This window comes from Lemur catta, chromosome 6 (assembly GCF_020740605.2).
Source record: "Lemur catta isolate mLemCat1 chromosome 6, mLemCat1.pri, whole genome shotgun sequence".
NCBI lineage: Eukaryota > Metazoa > Chordata > Mammalia > Primates > Lemuridae > Lemur > Lemur catta.
In genome coordinates, this window is record NC_059133.1 from 66,079,291 (window position 1) to 66,096,852 (window position 17,562).

Sequence of the window (17,562 nt, forward strand, 5' to 3'; positions counted from 1 at the left end):
AACAAGAAAAAAGAAAAAAAAAACACATAAAGGAGTTTATATGTTTCAATAAGTCTGGCAGCAGACTTCTCAGTGAAAATCTTGCAGGCCAGGAGAGATTAGCATAACATATTCAGAGTGCTGAAGAAAAAAAACTTTAACCCTAGAATATTATATACTGCAAAACTATCCTTCAAGCATAAAGGAGAAAAAAAGACTTTCCCAGACAAACAAAAGCTGAGGAATTTATCAATACCAGACCTGTCCTGCAAGAAATGCTAAATGGAGTTCTTCAATCTAGAAGAAAAGGACATTAATGAACCATAAGAAATCTTCTGAAGGTATACAACTCACTGGTATCAGTAAGGACAAACGCAAAATATTCTATTGGTAAAACTGTAGTATATAAACCACTTATATCTTGAGTAGAGGGATTAAAAGACACATCTACGAAAAATAAAAGCAACAACTTTTTGAGAGAGAGATAGTATTAAAAGATAGATGGAGACAACAAAAGGTTAAAAAGCAGGGGAAATGTATTTAAAAGATAGAATTTCTGTTAGATTTCTCTTTGCTAATATATTTATTTTTTGTTTGTAAGCAGAGTTGTCATATGTTTAAAATAACTTGTTGTAAAATGTTTTTTGCAAGCTCATAGTAACTGCAAATCAAAACCCTACAATAGATACACAAAAAGTGAAAAACAAGAAATTAAAACACACCATCAGAGAAAATCACTTAACAAAGGAAAACAGGAAAGAAGAAAGAAGCAAAGAAAGGACCACAAAACAACCAGAAATCAAATAACAACATGGCAGCAGTATGTCCTTATCTATCAATATCATTGAATGTGAATGAACAAAACTCTCCAATCAAAAGACAATAGAGTAGCTTAATGAATAAAAAAGAAAAAAAGAGCCAACTGTATGTTGTCTGCAAGAAACCCCCCTCACCTGTAAAGACATACAGAGACCGAAAATAAAGGATGGAAAAAGATATTCCAGGCAAATGGAAACCAGAAGAGAGCAGGAGTAGCTATACTTCTAACAGATAAAATAGATTTCAAGATCAAAAGTGTCAAAACTGATAAAGAAGGACATTACATAATTTTAAGGTGGCAATTCAACAAGAGGATATAACAATTCTAAATATATATGCACCCAACACTGGAGCACCTGGATATATAAAACAAATTTTATCAGGGATAAAGAGAGAGAGAGATCCAATAAAATAACTGTTAGAGACCTTACCACTCCCCTTCTAGTATCGGACAGATCATCCAAACAGAAAATCAACAATGAAACATTGGACTTAACTTGCACTGTAGATCAAATGGACCCAATAGATATTCACAGAATGTTTCATCCAACAACTGCAGAATACACGCTCTTCTCCTCAGCTCACTGACAGATCATATGTTAGGCCAAAAAATAAGTCTCAAAAAATTGAAAAAAAATTGCAATTATGCCAAGTATTTTCTCTGGCCACAATGGAATGAAACTAGAAATCAGTAATAAGAGGAACATTGGAAAATACACATGTAAATTAAACAATATACTCCTGAAAGACCACTGGGTCAGTGGTGAGATTAAGAAGGAAATTTAAAAAATTCTCAAAACAAATGAAAGTGAAAACACAACATATCAAAACCTACGGGATACAGCAAAAGCAGTAATAAGAGGAAAGTTTATAGTATTAAGTGCCAACATCAAAAAAGTAGAAAGCTTCAAATGAACAACCTAATGATACATCCCAAAATACTGGAAAAATAAGAGGAAACCAAACCCAAAATTAGGATAAAGATCTGAGTAGAAATAAATGAAATTTAAACAAAAAAATACAAAAAATAAACAAAACTAAAAGTTGGTTTTTTGAAAAGATAAAGAAAATAGACACACCTTTAGCCAGACTAAGAAAAAAAGAGCGAAGACCCAGATGAATAAAATCAGAGATGAAAGAGACATTACAATGGATACTGCAGATATCCAAAGGATCATTAGAGACTACCATGAACAACTATATGCCTATAAACTGGAAAACACAGAAGAAATGGATAAATTCCTAGACACACACAACCTACCAAGATTGAACCAGGAACAAATCCAAAACCTGAATAAACTGATAACCATATAATAAATATGTGCAGAATCTTTAAGTTTCTATTTGGTTTATCTGGATAGAACTTAGCTAGGGTTCACTTTGTTTTATAAACCTTAACTTGCAAATATGGAATGAAAACTGTATCTACTTAAATTGCCTTTTATTTTATTTCAACAAATGGTTTCACCAACAGAAGCCTAAATCAGTAATGCATTTTGAGAAGTTATAATCTATTATATGGGATGTCTTATTGTGTAAATCAATATTCACTTTCCTTTCTAAATGTATTTATCTTCTTAAAGCACTTAAGGAATTAGCAACTGTGAAGTTAGGGAATGGACCACAAAACTGCCCTTACTTCTGATACCAACTGCCATTTTGGGGGTTCCAAGGCCACCCTCAGATTTGATAATTCACGGAAGGACTCGCAGAACTCACTGAAAGCTATTATACTCACCGGTATGGTTTATTACAGGGAAAGGACACAAAACAAAATCAACCAAGAAAGGAAACATGGAACAGAGTCTAGGAAAGTAATGAAGTTGAGTTTCCAGTCATCCTCTCCCATGGATTCATGGACAGGATTACTCTCCTGGCAATGATTGTGACAATCCACACAAAGTATTGCCGACCAGGGAAGCTGACCTGAGACTTGGTGTCCAGAGTCTTTATTGGAGCTCCATCACAGTGGCATGGTTGATTGCCTATATGGCTGATGTAGTTCCTAACCCCTTAGGAAGTTGAGCTGTTATTGCTTTACTCAAAGTCTCCACCCTAAATCACATTGTTACTTTCTAGCATGGCCCAAAGTTCTCAGACAAATAAAGACACTCATTAGGCATGACATTCCAAGGGCTTAGAGATTACCTTGCCGAAGCCAAGGGCAAAAACTGCACGTCTTTTTGGGCAAGATTAGATTCTTTACTGCCCTGCACCTTACCCTGCTCTCACTGCGTGGGGTCACTGCATTTAAAAAGCCCTGAACTTCTTCATCTTACTGAGCTTAACTGTTATATTATGATACTGATAAAAATAGAATTATATGTGGACTTTTATAATTAATATACTTTTAATATTGCTACACTTTGATTCATATTTGGAAAAAATCAGTTTGAGACTTGAAACCACCCAAGATTCACAGCTCAAGCTTATTCTAATATCATCACAGTATAGAGTCTTCTTTTTCCATGTGTCAGTCTTCACCACTATAATATGCCATATTTTTGCAAAATAACGCTCAGTATAATCAATACATAATGGAATACCTTTCATTTAACATCAGGATAAAAACCTAGCCTTTCGAAAAACTATCAATGTATATCCCTCAGATAATTATATTCCCTTCCGTGAGTTGATCATTATACTTTAAGAATATTACTTATGGGCTCATTGTGCTCTCTGAGGAAGCAAAAATAACTTCCTAAAACCAGCTAAAAATCTGAATATTGCTACTATTTAAACATTAGCTGTTGGTGTTTCTAAACTGTTATGCCTCAAATCCCCTCTGTAACACAAACTATTGAGTGATGTGTGTATACATGAAAATGCAATACTGAATCATCCTTTTCTTAAAAGGTATGGAAACCTCTAACAATTTTACTTTGGGTTGTTAGAATGCGGTCTGCTGTGTACTTTGTAATATATCCAAACAGGTGTCAATTTTACAGTATGGACATATAAAATGTAGACACAAAATAAATGCGCTGGAAACAAAATCTATATTTTAGAAATGAAAAATCCTGATATTTATGAAAAGAATCTTAGCAACATTAAAATTACTAACATAAATCACTTTTCCAATTTCAAACAGTATTTTTATAAAAGAATTAAAACATCTTTTAATCATACACAGAAAAATATTTTCTAAAAAATATAAACACCAAAAAAAATCATCATTCACACAAAATAGAAGATATATTTTATCTAAAAATGCTAGAATTTTTGAACAGGAATATTAAAGAGAAGTTTCTAATACATTTCTTATAATGAAGACATAAAACAGATATTATTTGGTATTATTTTCTGCCTTAAAATCTTGGAAGAGAATATTTTTGCTAGAAGATGCACCTGCACTCAATTTTAAAATAAATACAATAAGGAGGAAAGCAATTAAGCATATTTTTGCCCATAAACAACAGCATATTATTATAACGTAAAGAATAATCATGTAAGAATGATAGTAAGCTACTAAAGAAATGATCACAAAAAAACCAAATGCATAAATTCTTATTAAAATGTTTAAAACAAACCATAAATATATTCTGAATACTTTTACCTTATGCTTAGCTACATTTTCTCATTCTTTATTAAATTAATGAAATTCTGAACATTTACTATTGCTTTTCAAGGTCAAGTAAAATGCTATATCCTATGCAGAGATTTTTAGAATATTAGTTGTTTTTAAGGATTTCCTGCCCCCCAGTGGTGTCTGCCTTAATATTTTCACTGCAACTTTCATTATTGCAAAGAGAAGTATCACTGCTACAAGCACACTTTGAAACTATATTACACTGTACAGCAGCATCTAATTTTTTTTCCATTGCAAGTTCACTCTCTGTTTGTACCCCTACATCACATCTTGCAACCTGCAGAATGCAGTTGTTGCTGGTTTTGTTTTGCAATATGTGTGCTGAATTGCACTCAGACTGTGGAAACTGATCTGTATTATTTTTCATTGAGAACTGGTGAAAATTCTCATTCTGTTTGTGCATTTTGGCATTGTTTTTAACAACTGTATCACTTGAAAGTTTTGCTGTCCTTTCTAGATGAAAATTATTAGTTGTTTCTTTGGTTTCAATGGATATCCTATTTGAATCTTCAATTTGTTGTGATATTTGATCTTCATCTTCAGATACCTAAAGAAAATTAAATAATTTTGCTGTAAATATAGTCAAATTTTAAAAATTAATTCAGTCACTTCAAAGCAAATATTCTTAAGATTCACATTATAGAAAATTTTTAAATACAGAAGAAACTTCAGCAGGTTACAAATCAAAGCAGCTATACCATCAAAGAGTCTTCAAACAATAATCTTGCACACCACCCAAGAGGTTATGAATTTTAAAAAAGCAATAGTAAGAATTCTTGTAATAAAATGCCAAGGAGCCAAAAAGGAGAAGGGAAATTTTGTCTCTTATCAGTCCCTATAATCACAAGGTACATCACCCCTCAACCCTTTCACACAGAAGAAATGATATGCAACACACTTTTCAACCAATTAAAAAGTGTGGAGTAGAACTAATACCTTTGAAGGGAACAACTAATACACATAACTTGTTCAAATATTCATCCATTGATTAAGTAAAAAAATCTATGTACAGACAAAATAAAAATTAAATAGCAATACATATCTCAGCTATTACCTAAAAAGTCAAGCTTTAATAGGTCTAGATTTTAATTTTTAACCTTGACATTTTCAACTTCATAAAAATTTATCTTTTAATTGATAAACTAGTAAAAATATTCTTTTAATAAAATGCTTATATAAAAGCATTGATTATTCAAGCTAAAAAATGCTAAATTAACATAAAAAAACTAAAAATTGAGTAAATACCTTAGCTGATTGGCACTGAAATAGCAAAACTAATTGCAAGAAATAGCATTAAAATTGGCTGAACACAAATCGGAGAATGCAAGCTCAAGGCCTTTATTAATTCAAGAAACAAATATTCATTTAGCATCTACAATGTGAGTGTAGCAGAATGCTTGCTACCCTCTTGGAGCACACATTCTAATGGATAGAAATGACATTAGTCAAATAATCATACATGTGGACATATAATTACAAATTGAGAGAAATGTATGAAGAACAAGTATGAGGCACTTTGAGAGCGTAACTGAGGGGCCTAATTTAGATAGGGAAGGCAGAAAGGGGGCTTTTTGAGTAAGAGACATATTTGAGCTGAGACCTAAGGGATGAATAAGAATAAGGTAGATGAAGCACAATGTATAAAAGCCCTGAAGCAGAAAAGAGGCTGACAAGCTACAGAAAGTGAAATGTCAGTATGTGTGGAGAATACTAGAAGAAATTGGCAATGTTAGCCAGGGGCCAGATCACACAGGGCAAGTAGCCACTAAAAGGAGTTTAGATGCTAAAGTAAAATATGAATCCACTGAATAGTTACACATGGAAATAACACGATGCAATTTATGTTTTCAAAAGATCATGATGGCTGCTAACGAGAGAAGAAAGTGAGGCAAGCATGAAAGTAGACAGGTCTCTCAGAAAACAACCACAATAGTTTAAGAACAAGATGATGATAACCTAGATCAGGGTACTGATGACACAGGCGGAGAGAAGTAGGTAAATCTGCAATTTATTTTGGAGGTAGTACTGACTGGATAAAGTTATGGAATGAATGTGGTTGAGGGATGTATATGAGAGAGAGAAAGAAATGACAAAGTTAAGTGCTAAGTTTCTGACATGAACACTTAGGTGGATAGAAAAGGTATCCACTGATACGGGAAATATCAGAAAAATTGATCTGGGGGAGAAGACCAGTGGGTGTTCAGTTTGAGGTATGAAGAGATGGAGATTTTTATGAAATATGCAAGATGACATGTTCAATAGGAAATTGGACATCTAAATAAGGATCAGGGCTAAAGTCATAAAGTTGGGAACTGTCCTCATCAGATAGCATAAAAAGTCATTGGAGTGTATAATAATATCCTCTAGGGTTTAGAGTGTAGGTTAACAGAAAAGAGGACCCTGTGTCTAACGCTAATTATTACAACATTTATATAGGGGCATGGGTAGAGAAAAAGTGGGCAAAGGCATAAAGTAGCATTCAGAGAGGTATAAAGGAAAACAAGATAGTGTGTTATTACAAAAGCAAAGCGATAAAAATGTTTTAAAAAATAATCATTTCTACCAATATTAGGAATCCTTATAAGATAAAAACTTAAAAGTATATGATGAATTTGGCAACAAAGAAGTCACTGGCGTCCTTAACAATAGCAGTTTGGATGGAAAATTAGAGACAGAAGGCAGATAGAATGAAGATGGAAGAGTGAATGGAGAATTCCATCTTGAGAATGGAATTCCAATGGAGAATGGAATTTCATTTAAACATGTGATTTAGCAGAAATGCAGCATTTCCACTCAGAACATAACATGTCCTTCCAATTATTCAGATTTCAGTCTTCCAATAACATTTTACAGTTTTCTTCATATAAGCCTGTAGACTTTCTTTCCGAATGTATTCTTGGTTGCTTTATGTTTCCAATTATTGTGAGTTCTTTGAAAAACCCTTTTAAAAGAAATGTAATTTATCTCTATTTTATATATTATATATTTTATATAATATATATTGTATGTGCATGTACAGTTGACCCTTGAACAACATGGATTTGAACTGCATGAGTCCATTTATTTGTGGATTTTTTTTCAATAAATATATGGGAAAATTTTTTGGAGATCTGCAACTATTTGAAAAACTTGTCAATGAACCGTGTAGCGTAGAAATAGCAAAAAATTAAGTAAGAAGAGAAGAAGAAAAAGTTAGGTATGTCATGAATTCATAAAATACATGTAGATACTATTCTATTTTATCATTTACCACTATAAAATATGCACTAACCTATTATAACAAGTTCAAATTTATCAAAACTTATATATATAAACACACGGTGAATATGGCACCATTCTCAATGGAAGAAATGTAAACACACAAATATGCATAAAACTGTAGTACATACTGTAATAATTTCATAGCCACCTCCTGTTTGTTGCTACTGCAGTGAGCTCAAGTGTTGCAAGTATCTGCTTAAAACACCATGTGATGATAATCATCTCCATGTGAGCAGTTTGTTTCTCCAGTAAATTGCGTATTGCGCTAAAAAGTGATCGGTCACAATTCTTAAGTCTTTTTCTTTGTGTTTAGTGAAATGTCGTGAATCTTAAATAACACCCAGGGACCCATATGAAGTGCCACTAGAGATGCTGGAAGTGCTCCCAAGAAGCAAAGTCAGGACGTTAGAAGAAAAAGCTGAATGACTTGATATGCACCATAGACTAAGGTCTGCAGCTGCAACTACCCACCAGTTCAAAATTAATGAATCCAGCCTAAGGAACATGCACAGAAAGACAAATATCACATGTTCTCAATCACACGTGGGAACTAAAAAATTGATCTCACGGAGGTAGAGCGTAAAATGATAGATGCCAGAGGCTGGGAAGAGTATGGGGATGGGAAGGGTGAAGAGAATTTGGTTACTGGGTACAAACACACAGTTATATAAAAGGAATACATTCTAATGTTCAATGGCAGAGTAGGGTGACCATAGCTAAAAACAATGTATTGTATATTTCAAAATAGCTAGTAGACAGGACTTGAAATGTTCCCAACACATAGAAATTATAAATAGTCAAGGTGTAGATACCCTAAATACCCTGACTTGATCATTATACATTCTATGCATGCAACAAAATATCAAATGTACCTCATCATAAACACGTACAAATATTTATATCAATTACAAAAGAAAGAAAAGAAATAAAAGGTAAATCTAAGCATGCTTCTTTAGAGAAGGATTATTAGCTTTATTCTTTCAGCGAATGGAGCTGCTTAACAAATAGATAACTATAATGTAGCGTTCAGAATATGCTATTGAATGATATTTCTTACCTATTGTTCATAAGTACTTAATATGATGTATTTACATATACATGTTTAAAAGGTAAATTTAAGCATTATTTGCTATTTTCTTTGAGAATGAAATTGTTTTAACAGAACTCTGTAATCTAATGTTAAGAACATACTATTGGAGGACAACTCTTCCCTTTCTAAGACCTCATTTGGATGGGCTTACATATATTCAATTTTAAAAGCTAAATATATGGGAGGCCGAGGCGGGTGGATCGCTCAAGGTCAGGAGTTCGAGACCAGCCTGAGCAAGAGCGAGACCCCGTCTCTACTAAAAATAGCAAGAAAATTATATGGACAACTAAAAATATATACAGAAAAAATTAGGTGGGCATGGTGGCGCATGCCTGTAGTCCCAGCTACTCGGGAGGCTGAGGCAGTAGGATCGCTTAAGCCCAGGAGTTTGAGGTTGATGTGAGCTAGGCTGATGCCACGGCACTCACTCTAGCCCAGGCAACACAGCGACACTCTGTCTCAAAAAAAAAAAAGCTAAATATAAGCATAATTCTTCCCAAAAAAAGAAAGAAAAGGAAATTCTTGAAGCCATCACTGCAACTATGCCAGCAAGCATGAAAACCTTGCACTTTTTGCAGAATAAACCTTTTTATCTTGTATTGATAATGCAGCCTTTATGTGGGTACAGGATTGCTATAAGAAAGGCATACCTATAGATTCTAAAATGATTCAGGAAAAAGTGAGGTCATCATATGACAATTTAAAGCAAAAGGAAGGTAAAGGATCTAAAGCTGGAAAATTTAAGTCATCAAAGGATGGTTTGATAATTTTAGAAAGAGATTTGGCTTAAAAAATGTCAAGAAAACAGGGGGAACATCTTCTGCTGACCAAGAGGCAGCAGATGAGTTCCCATATGCCATTAAGAAAATCACTGAGTACCAGGCGTGGTGGCTCACACCTGTAATCCTAGCTCCTCTGGAAGGCTGAGGCAGGAGGATCGCTTGAGCTCAGGAGTTCGAGATCAGCCTCAGCAAGAGCGAGACCACATCTCTATTAAAAACAGAAAAATTAGCCGGGTGCAGCAGCACATGCCTATAGTCCCAGCTACTCAAGAGGCTGAGGCAAGAGGATCACTAGATCCTAGGAGTTTGAGGTTGCAGTGAACTATGATGCACTCTAGCCCAGGTGACACAGTGAGACTGTCTCCAAAAAACAAACGAACAACAAAAAAGAAAATCAATAAGGATATTTGCTTGAACAGGTTTTTAACGAAGATGAAAATACCCTATTCTGGGGGAAAAAATGCCACAAAGGACATTTATTACTAAGGAAGAGAAGCAAGTACCAGGATTTAAGGCAGGAAGGGATAGGTTAACTCCATTGTTTTGCACAAATGCGGTTAGGTTTATGACCAGAACAGCCCTTATTTATAAAGCTGCTAACCCTCTCTCCAACCCCTTGAAAGGCAAAGATAAATACCAGCTGCCAGTCTTTTGGTTGTACAAGAAGGCTTGGACAATGAGAACCCCTTTTCTGGATTGGTTCCATCGATGCTTTGTCTCTGAAGTCAGGAAGTACCTTGCCAGTAAGGGATTGCTTTTTAAAATACTTCTGATATCGGACAATGCCCCTGGCTACCCAAATCCCATGAGTTCAATACCAAAGGCATCAAAGTGGTCTACTTGCTCCCAAACACACCGTTTCTAATTCAGCCCCTAGATTAAGGGGTCATAAAGGCCTATAAGGCTCATTACACACAGTAGTCAATGGAAAGGATTGTCAATGCTATGGAAGAGAACCCCCCCAGAGAGAATAAGTCTGAAAGGATTACACTGTTAGAGATGCAACTGTTGTTACAGAAAAGCTGTGAAAGCCATCAAGCCTGAGGCAACAAATTCCTGCTAGAGAAAACTGTGTCCAGATGTTACACATGACTTCACAGGATTTACAACAGAGCCAGACAAGGAAATCATGAAGGGGATTGTGGATATGGCAAAAAAAAAAAAGGTGAGGAGTGAAGGGTTTCAAAATATGGATCTCTAAATTAATACAGCATATATTAATAAGTAAAACAAGCACAACTTACCATCTGTGAACTAGAGCTGAAACAACTATCTGTTGTCCTTGGAGAATAACTAGTAGACTGACTACTTTGTGAAGTATCAAGACCTGCAAATAAAGGTTTAATTCATGAAGAATGGTATTTATTATTACTCTACAAAATACATACTGGCAAATGATATCTGCTAGTAAAATAAGATTATCTAACATAACACACAGCACTTTAAAATGGGCCAAGATTAGTTAAAATTTTGGATAGTTAGAACCTTGCATTTCTGACAGGGTATATAGATTTATTCTACCCTTAAAAGATGTATAGCTACAAGTAAAGAATATATATAACATAAGGGAAGAAAGAAAAATAGAGAAAATTGGATTGATTTTTCCAATATATGAAACATTTTTTATGAACAAATAATTTAAAGTGTAAGCCTGCAGGAAGAAAGAATAAACTAAGTTTATTAAGTCCCAAGGCATCAGACATTTGCTAATCTAATAAATGAAACTTTATTGCACAATCAAAACGGTATTCAAAAAACCTATTCAAATCATCCAATATGTTACCTGTTTGTTGTATGCTTAAAATGTTATTTTATGATTGCAAGGAAAGTTTAAAAATGGACCTGAGAAGTATGTTGTGACTCCCTACCATGCATAAGCACTAAAGAGCAACAATAGATTCAACAGGTCCTGTACCCTTGTTTAGGAAAGTGGACCTGCTATCAAGAAAAGCAAAGCCCAAACAATGTGAAACAACACATACCATATCATATGCCCTCCTATATGCGATAAACCATGAACACTATCTATTCATACCTTGGGTCAGGACTGATGCTCTCTGTAACAGAATCTAACTTCTGTCAGCTGAGAGGCAGAGAGAATTCAGCTGTACTGTGATACCCCCTATTTCATCATTCTATGAGGAAATTCATACCCGCACAAAGTAGGTTCTCTCTGACAGCAGAATGCAGAGCATAGAAAAGTGAAGAGTAGGGATATTATTACTAACAAACAACATAATCTAAGGGCATTCCTCTCCCCCGCCAACACCCATAAGGTTCATTCAGTCCATAGGCACTGCAAACCCACGGTCATCAGCAGGAAAGAAAAATGTCTCTTGAATGAATACCTCACCTTTAACAGTATAGGAAAGGATATGCTGATGAAAATGTAAATACAGTTCAAGTCAACACTTATTGAGTATTAATGTAAGGCATTGTGTAACTGTGATAGTTATTAGGGATACATGGCCACAACCCTCAAAGTGTTCAGAATCTTGTAGTAGAGAAAGATGTAAGTTTTTTAAGAAGAGCACAAAATAAGATATGACAATAGGAGTCATAGAAGGTGCAAAAGTAGCAGGGAGCTAAATGTGACGAGCTCTAGAGAGAGAGATTTGGTGAAGTTATAGAGAGAACACGAGTATAGAGAGTAGGTTTTGAATGATGAATAAAAATTTTTCAGAGGGACAAGACGAAAAACTAGCATATGGGATAGAGGGAAAAGAATGTGTAAATATTCCTAAATATTAAAGGACATTGCATTTCAGAATGTCCATTAAGGCATCTTGCAGACTAGATAACATGAAGAACCAATCTAGCACAGAATACCTAAAAAGTGCCAGATAAACATGAAACTTTGTCCATAAAAAGATAATATGAATTAAAAGACCACTCAAATATGAAGTATTTGCTATACACAAGCCCACAGGTAATTGGTATTCAGGATACATAAAAGATATATAGGATATAGACACATAAAGGACACATCCCATAAGGAAAATCAGACTTCAAAAAGAAACATGGGCAAAAGACACGAAAGGCATTTCATGGATGAAACATGGATGGCCAATTTACCTAATTAGTAATAAAGGAAATATAAACTAAACTTAAAACTACAATGAGATATCAGATTAACAACAATGATAAAAACTGACAGCGTTGGTGAAAACATGTAACAATTAAGATTCTTACTCTTTGCTAGTGGGAGTTTAAACTGACACAACCGCTTTAGAAAATAATTTTTCTTTATCTTGAAGAGGTGAAGATATGCATATCATATAAACTAGCAATTCCACTCCTAGAAATATATCCTAGAGGAATTTTTTATACATGTGTGCAAGAAACATCAAGAATGTTAAAAGTAGCATGTTTATATAGTAAAATATTCAAAATAACCTAAATATCCTTTGCCAGAAGCATAAATAAATTCACACAATAGAATACTGTACAGTAGTAATAATAATAATAATGAAATGTACTAGAGCCACAAGTATCAAAGTGGATGAACCTCATAATACTGGGTGAAAAAAAGAAAGCTGCAGAAAAATATATAGAGTTTGCTTCAATATGTAGAAAGTTCAAAATCAAGCAATGGAAAAGTCTGCATGTGGTATTACAAAAAACAAATTCAGGATACTAGTTACCTCTAGAGGGCAGGATAGAAAATATTATCGAGTAAATCTTAAAAAGTATTATGTATTGTTTATTTCTTAAGCTACACAGTACAAGGGTTATCTGTTTTATTATTATTTGGTTAACTGTAAATACATTATATGTACTCATCATGTATATTTTATAAAATATAAAAGTAATTTTAAAGAGTCAATTGCATTCCTACTCTATCTCTGAAATATATACTTATTGGCAAAAATCTAACAAAAACTTAAAATTTAACTGATCCATATTTGTTAGTTTTTTAAAAAGAATAAAACTGATTTATACAGTTATACTGACACATTTTCTTAGATGTTGGCCTGCCCTTTAAAGAACACATTCCTCCTTCTTCCATCAGAACCTAGAAGAAAATCAAAATTTTAACAATTCCCAAGTATACATAATAATATTCACTTATATCAACCTTGTCAACACCACCATTTTATAGTACTTTTCCTTTACATTACTTTAATTCAACACATATAAAACACAGAGAAAAACTAGTCTGTAGTGAACAATATAATGAAATTTAAATTGGTTTAGAAACAGCAAGCAACAGAATAGACACTAGCCTAGAAATGAATTACTAACAAAAAGGAAATGCTTCAGGTAATCATAGTAAATGCAGTTGAAAAAAAAGACAAAGTTATTAAGGCAATTTGGAGATTTCTTCTGTTATTTTTTCTAATTTCTTAAGTTGGATATCAGTTATTTTTTTCAAGTAATAAAAGCCCTTAGAGGTATAAATTTTCTATAGAATATACCACTGGTTTTGATTCTCATTACTTTCTATGTAACTTATTTTCATTTCCTTTCTTAAAAAAAAAAGAAGAGAGGTTAAGTATCTCTTCTTGGTTGATTTCAAATTTTACTAAATTTTGATTAGAGGATGTGGCTACAAATCTCTTCTTTGAAAAAATTTCTTAGATTTTCTTTATGGCTGATTGCATGAATTATGTTTACAAATGTACCATGGACTTACAGAAATATTTTCTATATATTCTCTGTTTGTGGGACATAGAGTTTTACATAGACAGCTAAGGTAAAGAAGAAACTACCTAGCCATCTGCCAAACCTGATTCCCTTTCCTGTTAGACATACAGCTAGACTCCATTTCCTAGCTTCCCTTGGACTTGGTTTGGACATGTGATTTAAGTTCTGGTCACAGGCAGAAGTAATGTAAACTACTGCCAGTCCTGGCCTACAAAAATCTTCTCTATAATCCTCCACTTCCTTTTTCCTTCTGCTACCTGGTAACAATATATACTACAAAGATAGAAGGCACCAGTTGAAGATAGCACAGTCCCCACCAGTTTGGGGAGCTGAATAACTACATGGAGCAGAGCCCCTTCCCTAACCCCACTATTTTATCATTTAAAAGTCTTTTCTGTTCAACTCTTGACACATTCAAGCCCCAAATTTGCACCAAGAACACAAATCTGGGAAAGCTATACAGACCCCAAGTCAGGCACGCACTCCAATAGCTACTTCAGATCTGTTCATGAAGAATACCAAAGAAAATCCTCCCAAAATAAAAGGAACTGTTATTCACAGAGCTTCCCTCATCTTCCAGGACAGCAAGCCTTCGCAATGCTTGCCCAGCAGGATTTTGCAGTTGCTATGGACCCATAATGCTGTATCTCCTATTCTTCTTTTCCAGATGGGCTTTTAGTTGCATTTATATTGTCTGCTTGACTACCTATATATGTTTTCTTAATGTATATATCTTTTGCTTTTTATTTTCAACCCTTATATTCTATATATGTTTATTGTAAAATGTACAGATTTTTTCCTTCTCAATATCATATTCTTTGAATTTTGAAAAGTCAACCCCCTCATATTTACTATTTTAAGTGCTAAGCAGGTTTCATTCTTATACTTTACGTAGAACTATTTCATTTTTCCCACCTTGATCAGATTTCCTAGTGTGACATCACCACTCCTTTGAATCTTGAAGTTCTCTCATTTGTTGCCATTTCTCTAGTGATTACTTTCCCATTTTTAATAATCTTATTTAAATTTTATTCCTCTATTACTGCTTTAAAATTAAGTAATGATACTACTCCTCCAAAACCTTGTTCTTTCCTATTCTCTTCCACCCTCAACAGAAGGATCTTAGGAATACTATCCCCAACAAAGAGGTTTGTTTTGTTTTGTTTGCTTGTTTGTTTTAGCTCTTAGGTTTTCTAACCTGTTGGTAATTCCTTTTTTGGGAGGATACCTCTATATTATTCATATTTGGGAAAATGAGTTCTTTAAAGGAGTTAACAGGACAGCATCCAACATTATTAACTACATTCCCCTCCTTCAAAGTTTCTCCTCATCTTCCCTCAGAAATCTCCTCTGAGGAGGTACTGTTTTTTTAAAAAGTACATCACAAAATATATAATGCTCAAATACAATTATTTCTCTCTCATGTAATAAACTAAAGTGAGTGTTCTGGTAAGCAGGCAATTTTCTTCCACGTAGCAATTCAAAGACCCGATCCTTTCCATCTTGTGGCTCTACCATTCCTTAGGGCCTCATTTCCATCTAGTCATCAGAAGAAAGATCGCACGGAAAAAGATTTCTCACTTCTCACAAGCCTTGACCTAAAAACGACGCACATCACTTCTGCTAACAACTCATTAGTGAGATCTAGCCATATGGCCACATGTACATGGATGGATGATTAGGAAATATGTTCCTTGGCTGGGAAACCATTTCACAGTGGCAGCTCTATTCTAAAAGAGACGGTACATGAATTTTGGCGGACAGTTACAATTTCCTGATATCTCCTCCTATGTTTTCAATCTTGGTGAATGGCATCATCTCGTCAATAACTCATTTACTCAAATCATAAATCCAGGTCTTCCTTAATCAATTTCTTCCTTCTCCCTTAACGAATCACCAATCACCAAGTCCTATCAAATCTAGATCTAAGTAGTCTCTTCCTTTGCCTCATCCTACTACCACTGTCCAACTTCAAATCCTCATTATTTCTTGCCCTACCTTGAGTTTTTTGCTTATCAAATCTCTCTTCACTGTTGAGTCAATTTTTTAATGCTCTAACCTCCTGACACTCCTCTGCTAAAGTTTATTTTAGTGGATCTGTTTGGTGATAGGAAATTATACTGCTATATATTGTTCAAGGTCATTTATGACCTGGCCCTTTATATTGTCCAGAATTATCTTGCGCCATTCCTATACCCCCTTGTAATTTACGCTTTAAATAGTAGCAATAACAATAACTAGAATGATATAAGGTACACAAGGTTTCTAAAACAAGCTAAATTCTCTCAGATCTTAGTTTCTATTTATGCTGCTCCTTTTTCCCAGACAGTGTACCCATTTGGTAAACATATTAATTGACATTGTGCTCAAAAGTTATTTCCTCTATCTTCTTCCTGAATACATGTGAAACTTACAAGTGTCTTTTACTAATCTCCCACTACCCTTTGTACAAACTTCAGTTGGAGCAGTTTATTTAAATGCATTAGATTTTTTCCTGACTAGCTGCTAGATGAAAGCTTTTGAGAGACAGGGTCCATGTCTTTTCATCCCTGCAGAGTCCAGTGCATAACAGAATGTAATCTTCTTGAGAACAATGACTTTATTTTTTCAACATTTTATCCCTGGTGTCTAGCATATAGGAGACACTCATTAAGTGTCTATTAAATGAATTTATAGTATGTGCTCAATGCTATTTATTAAAGAAAAAGGAGAAAATGGTACAATTGAAAATATTCAGTCAGATAAGACAGTAGTTTGAATCCTGGCTCAAGAGTATGACCTTGAACAAGTTATTTTATCTTTCTAAACTTCAGTCTCTTTTGCCGTTAAGACTTTACAGGATCAGACTCTTGCAGATTATAAAGTACATAAAGTTCTTGGCACACCCTTATTATGAGGAGGGATTATAACATTACATAAGTGACATTTATAGATGTTTCAATAGTCTCGTGTATATCTAATTATGTTCACCAGTAGCACATTCCTCTCACAAAAAATTTTGTTAATACTTACAGAAAGAATTTAAAACATTGATTTTAATCAATACTAACCTAGATTTGTTTGTCTCAAATAAAGTTTCTGAAAAGGTATTTTTATTTCAAGATCTAAGCTATAATTTCCCCAGAATAAGAAAATATAAGAAAATGAGTTCATCTAAAAAGAAACTTACAAATAAATGTTAACCTTAAATCAAAGTATATTATAAATATTAAAATATGATATAATATATACTGACTTAATTGGAAAGATAATGTGTGAATGTGCTTTACCTCACCAAGTCCAAAGTCCCACGATTGCTTAGAGTGCAATTCTTCCAAAGGGATATTACCCCTAAGGGTTTTAAATAAGACAGTATTAAAATTTGCTTTATTCCCTCTAAAAATTGTTGTTCTTGG

The 17,562-nt window shown here is 34.0% G+C and overlaps 1 protein-coding gene across 1 annotated transcript in view; it reads right to left on the minus strand.

The window, feature by feature from the left end:
- Window positions 1-4,423: 4,423 nt before the first annotated feature.
- Window positions 4,424-17,562, minus strand: part of C6H12orf40 (chromosome 6 C12orf40 homolog) — a 36,201-nt gene continuing 23,062 nt past the window's right edge. The window contains exons 10-13 of the mRNA XM_045555172.1: window positions 17,437-17,497; window positions 13,475-13,535; window positions 10,765-10,847; window positions 4,424-4,934 (exon numbers count right to left, since the gene is read on the minus strand). Coding sequence (XP_045411128.1) covers window positions 4,470-4,934; window positions 10,765-10,847; window positions 13,475-13,535; window positions 17,437-17,497 — 670 coding nt within the window. The 3' untranslated portion in view covers window positions 4,424-4,469. The remainder of the gene's footprint in view (window positions 4,935-10,764; window positions 10,848-13,474; window positions 13,536-17,436; window positions 17,498-17,562) is intronic.